Genomic DNA, 6,000 nt, shown 5'->3' with positions numbered 1-6,000 from the left:
ATATATATATATATGTATATGTGTGTGTGTGTGTGTGTGTGTGTGTGTGTATTCTTTTTTTTTTTCTTTACAGACAAATAAACTGCTATTAAACTAAAACTAATAAACACAAACTAGTAAATTAAAACTAATATTCACATTAGAATTCACATTAGTGGAATCTTCTCGCCCTCTGGTGGCGAAGCAGGGTAATGCAGCAGGGTGTCGCTTAAACTGGGGGGATGGAGCCATGCAAATCAGGGAGAGGGGGAGACACACCAGCTGCAGCCCATCCTCCTTCTCCTCCTCCTCCTCCTCCTCCTCCTTCTCCAGGAGCAGCCTGCAGGGCACAAAGGCACCACCACATGCACGGCCTCTGCTAGCCAAATCCCCACCGAGCAGCATGTCCATGGCATGATCATCACGCACACTACACGGTGCGACTGGGAGCCGACCAAGCCCACGGATACCGCAGCTTACCAACGCGAGGAAAGTGAGTTCAAAACATTATTTTATCCTGCAACTATTCACACAGTTAGATGCAGCATCTGGTCCTGCATTTGAGTGGATCGGGTCTTCTTACGTGAAGTCTCCACCAAAGCAGGTACAGAAGGTTCTAGGTTTGCTCTCGTTGTCCTTTTATGGGCGGCGGTGGGCTTGAAGAACTTCTGAATCAGCGACGAATTCGTGTCTCTGTAGAAAATGCCAGATTTTACAGACAGTAATAGCGACAAAAGAGCGTGTAGCGTGTCAGTGTGGTCCATTTGTTACAATGACAAGGTGTGCTGCATATCAATAGACTGCCATGTTCATAAAGCGCAGTGTAGCCATCATTTTCTGATATTGTTTCTGATGAAAAAATGTGAAATATTTGCAAGATGTTCGATTTCCACAGCAGTGCAGCTTTTCTTTTCAAAGCTTAAAGCATCCTCTTTCCAACAGCCCACTGAATGAAACAGATATGTGTTATTATTGGCTGTCAATAACGTCTCCATAGAGAGAAAATATAATAAAGTATTATAACTGATAATACAGTTCATGTTTTTTCACTCCACCTCTGTTCTCACAGAAGCACAACCAGGTGGCCGAAATGGAGCTGGAGCATTTTGACGAACGGGACAGAACACAGAGGTCCAGCCGTGGGGCGTCCCGGGCCAACGGGCTGCCGAGCCCCACTCACAGCGCCCACTGCAGCCTGTACCGCACCCGCACCCTGCAGGCCCTCAGCTCGGAGAAAAAAGCCAAAAAGGTGCGATTCTACCGTAATGGAGACCGATACTTCAAAGGCATCGTCTACGCCATCTCCCAGGACCGGTTCAGGTCATTCGATGCACTGCTGGCTGACCTCACCCGCTCTTTATCCGACAATGTCAACTTGCCCCAGGGGGTCCGCACCATTTACTCAGTTGATGGGGCCAAGAAGATCATGAGTATGGAACAGCTGGAGGAAGGTAAGGTTGGATCACAGACCTTCTGTCTTCTGTCTGACTTTTTAACCCCTTAAACTTTAGGGAAAACTCTGTGGTCTGTTCCTCACTGTTATAACTGAATAGTAACACGGTCATTTTAAATTGTTTCCCATGTAGTTACTGAATAAAAGGGCGTATTTTGCAAATCATTGCACAATCAGCACAGGTTAAATCAGGTTAAACACTTGATTCATCAAATAGGTAACTTTAGACAGATAGATAGACAGTCTCAAAATTGCAAAACTGCAGCAGCAACAAACAAAGGTGCATTCCCAGAAAAAACTTTTTGTTTCAGATTTACCACTATTGTAGCATCGCATTACATAAACAAATACATTTTATGTTGCAAACCCAATTCCACAAAAGTTGGGACAGCAGGTAAAATGGAAATAAAAACAGAAAACTGTGATTTATGAATCTACTTTGCCCTGTTTGTGAACAAAAACAGTACAAAGACAAAATATGTGATGTTGTATCTTATCAACTTCGTTTTTTTTTGTTGCAAATATACATTTGCTCTAAAAATTATGCCTGCAACACTGCTCCAAAGAAGTTGGCACAAGAGCAATTTAAGACGGGAACATAGTGAAACGATCAAAAAGCATCTTATAAAAATAGCATCCAGGAAAGGCTGAGTCCATTTATGAGTGAGGATGGTTTGAGGCACATCAAAAAAAAGGGCAGCAAAAATCCAGCAATTTAAAATAATGTTCCTCAGCTTGCGATTGCAAGGATTTTAGGTATTTCACCCACTACAGTGCGTGATATCACGAAAACATTCAGGGAATCTGGATAAATCTGTGTGCGTACCGGACAAGCACGAAAACCACCGAAGAATGCCCATAACTTTCAGCCCTCAGATGGCACTGCATTAAAAACGGGCATGTTTCTGTGATATCACAAATTGTTGTCAATAAATGACATTTACAAATGCAAGTTAGGACTGTACTGTGCACAGTGGAAGACATATGTCAACAGCATCAAAAAAGGCTGCAGACTTTCTTGGACTCATGCTCATCTGAAATCGACTGATGCTCAGTAGAAACGTATTGTGGTCTGACGAGTGAGCTTTTCAGATTATTTATGGAAATAATGTACGTTGTGTTCTCCAGGCCAAAGAAGTGAAGGACCATCCAGACTGTTACCAGTGTAAAGTTAAAAATCCAGCATCTGCGATGGTGTAGGGGAGTATTAGTGAATACCTTGCACATCTGTAAAAGCATCATTAACGCTGCACACATTTGGAGCAACTGCCTTTTATATACCGTCTTTTTCAGTGACGTCCCTGTTTATTTCAACATGACAAAATAAAGGAATATCCTGGGTTGTGGCTGTGTAAAGAGAGAGTTAATGTGTGTCTTATTAAGCTCAAAATATGACAACAATGGCCCCATACAGCTGTATGGCTGAAAACTTGTATACCACAAGACTGTCAAAAAATAGCTTTCAAAGCAGGATTGTCTGGTGTCTTTAGTCCCCTTATGATTATTAAGTGCTGTTATAACAAAAGATGTAATATAGTGGTAAACATGCTCTTGTCCCAGCTTTTTTGGAATGTGTTGCAGGCGTCTAATATTGAAAAAGCCTATATTCACAAAAACAATGTTCATTAGTTAAAACATCAAATATTGTGTTTTTGTACTGTTTTCATTGTAATAATACAGGTCAAACAGGATTTGGCAATATTATAAAATGGCTATATTTGAGTTGTCCATGTTGTGACCACCACTGTAAAGAAATCCAGGTCCTCAAGCTTCTCTACAATGAACCATTTCACATCAAACCAATCTGAATGACTTTGTTTACATCTCATCTGCTGAGTTAAGCAGAAATTTTGAAACAATTAGTGGAATTCCCCTGTAAGTATTAATAACATTGATAACTTTATCAAAAATGTTGTTGCTGTATCAGTCAAACTGAACTAAGTGAAAAGATCTTGTTTTCATTAATTAGGCTTTAATTTAGAGCAATACATTTCTTGCATTTGTTTGTTGTGAACAGATGCTCTTATTCAGTAAATTGATGGCCACATATGGAACCAACTGAATCCACTTAAAACCACTCATTAAAATATGAATTACCATTTTACAGCAACACCACACTACCCTTTTTCTGTCTACATATGTTTGTATGTTATTGTGTAGACTGATAAGTGAATGATTCAAGTCCATTCGGCATGCAGGTGTTTGTCTTCGACTGTAGATGTACTTGGCTCTGGTTTATGAACGAGCTGCTTCTAGGAGTATTTCAGTGGAATATTTAGGCCAGCCGTTCGTTCATGCTCAGACCTGGAGTGCTTTCATTGCCATGATAAATGTGAAAATGAGACAGACTTGGCTGATTTTGTTCTCATCAGGGCAATTAACCTTGACTGAATGGCCTCTCAAGCCATTCTGCTGCTCTGTTATTACCAGCTTTGGTTGCCCATCAGATGAATGTCTCAAAGCACAGCAGTAGATGAAAGACTGTATTCTTTGCTTGTGTTTTTCTCTGTCCTTGACACTATACTGAAGCAGTGTTGGGCGATACGTTGTCTGCACTGCTAAATCGGCATTGGTGTCACAGAATAGCATTGATTTTTAGTGTTAGTTTTATTGAGATATATTCATAAAATAGTTAACTGTACTATCATTTGCTGGGTGCTTCAGATTGTTCAGAATAAATAGTTTAAAATACATTAAAAAGCTAAATAAATATCAAGTTTCCTTCCTTGAAATTGAGTTTCTATCCTGTTTAACATTTGCAAAGCTGTGCAGCGTTTCCTTTCGTAATTAAGTAAAGCAGAACAGCACTAAACAGTCCAATAAAACATGTCAGGTCTGTAAACGTAGAGTAACAGTGTTCAGGAAAGACTTTATTATGCAAACTTATGCCTAATTCCATCAGTACTGCCCAGTGCTAACTGAAAGAGTGCTAACTTGCATGTTGCTATTTATGTAACAGGTGAAAGCTATGTGTGTGGATCAATAGAGCCCTATAAGAAACTGGACTACACCAAGAATGTCAATCCTAACTGGTCAGTCAACATGAAGACCACCGCATCCTCACGAGCTCCACCCTCGTTGGCCAGCGCCAAGGCCTGCTCCTTGGACTCCAAGGAGACCAAGGACTTTATCCGGCCCAAGCTGGTAACCATCATCCGGAGCGGAGTGAAGCCTCGCAAAGCCGTGCGGATCCTCCTCAATAAGAAGACGGCTCACACGTTTGAGCAAGTTCTCAGCGACATCACTGATGCCATCAAGCTGGACACAGGAGCGGTCAAGAGGCTGTACACAGTGGATGGCAAACTGGTAGGAGTCCAGTTTTATCTTCTGATGCGGTTTCATTTTAGGACATGTTTGGCCTGTAAGGGGTGTAACCATCTAAACTCACTAGAATTTGACTCGATTATCAATGACTCGATTAACAAATGATCTAATTTTCAATGTTGTGAACCAGCCCACTGTAGGCAGGAGCAGACCAAAGTACACATGAAGAGAAATCCCACAAATAATAAATACTCTAAAGAAAGTAGAACAATCGCTAAGTCATATATATAAACAATTTAAAATCATAACGGTAAAACAATTAAAAGAATTAAGTCTTTCTAAAGAGTTGGGAAGCAACCGATCACGTGAACAACACACAGATGGTCATTATGGCGGAGGCTTCAGTCCGGCGGCCACAGCTGCCCAGCAAAACAACAAAAATTACTGTTCTGTGGTTTAATTCCTGCTCTGTGTTTACTGGGAAGTAATGGCGTTTGGTGAAGTTACTCACAGTGAGCCTGATGACCACGACTGCCGTGTTATTTCAGCAGAGAATAATGTGTTTGTGAATAGACTGTGTTAGATACTGGATGTCAGTTCATCTTGTGCTGTGAGGGTGGGAGCAGAACCAAATATTTTGGTTGTGGACAGGAATGGGACAAATGTTTTGGGAGTGGGCAGGAATGGGATGAAATCTTGAGGGAGCGGGACTCAAAAAACAGCCCTGTGCAGTACACTCTTGAAAATGATGGTTCTTCGAAGGTTCTACAGTAAAGAAAATGGTTCTATATAGAACCCCTTGCATAATGAAAGGTTCTTTGCGTAGTGAAATGGTTCTTCAGATTGATGGAGAATGTTCTGTAGATGGTTCTATATAGAACCCTTTTGAAAAGTTCGCCTTGATGGAACTGTGCAGGCAGGAGCAGAACCAATATTTCAGTTGCGGCTGGGGATGGGACAAATGTTTCAGAAGTGGGCAGGAATGGGATGAAATCTTGAGGGAGCGGGACTGAAAAAACCGTCCTGTGCAGTACACTCATGAAAATGATGGTTCTTCGAAGGTTCTACAGTAAAGAAACCCCTTGCATAACAAAAGGTTCTTTGCATAGTGAAATGTTTTTTCAGATTGATGGAGAACGTGCTGTAGATGGTTCTATATAGAACCTTTTTGAAAAGGGTTCTATATACCACCAAAAAGTGTTCTGCTATTGGAATGATTTCAAGCTTGTAACAATAGAAGAAACATTTTTCGGTGCTTTATAGAACCCATTTTAAAAAAGAACCATGTACAACACATTCTCCAT

At 41.0% G+C, this 6,000-nt stretch overlaps 1 protein-coding gene across 1 annotated transcript in view; it reads left to right on the top strand.

Moving 5' to 3' along the window:
* Positions 1-329: 329 nt before the first annotated feature.
* Positions 330-6,000, top strand: part of dclk1b (doublecortin-like kinase 1b) — a 62,071-nt gene continuing 56,400 nt past the window's right edge. Inside the window, exons 1-3 of the mRNA XM_036564967.1 lie at positions 330-472; positions 1,049-1,430; positions 4,392-4,738. Of these exons, the coding sequence (XP_036420860.1) occupies positions 1,070-1,430; positions 4,392-4,738 (708 nt within the window). The 5' untranslated portion in view covers positions 330-472; positions 1,049-1,069. The remainder of the gene's footprint in view (positions 473-1,048; positions 1,431-4,391; positions 4,739-6,000) is intronic.

The sequence above is a fragment of the Colossoma macropomum genome, unplaced genomic scaffold, assembly GCF_904425465.1.
Source record: "Colossoma macropomum unplaced genomic scaffold, Colossoma_macropomum, whole genome shotgun sequence".
NCBI lineage: Eukaryota > Metazoa > Chordata > Actinopteri > Characiformes > Serrasalmidae > Colossoma > Colossoma macropomum.
Note: the sequence above shows the minus strand (reverse complement) of the source record. Positions and strands in the feature narration are given on the sequence as shown.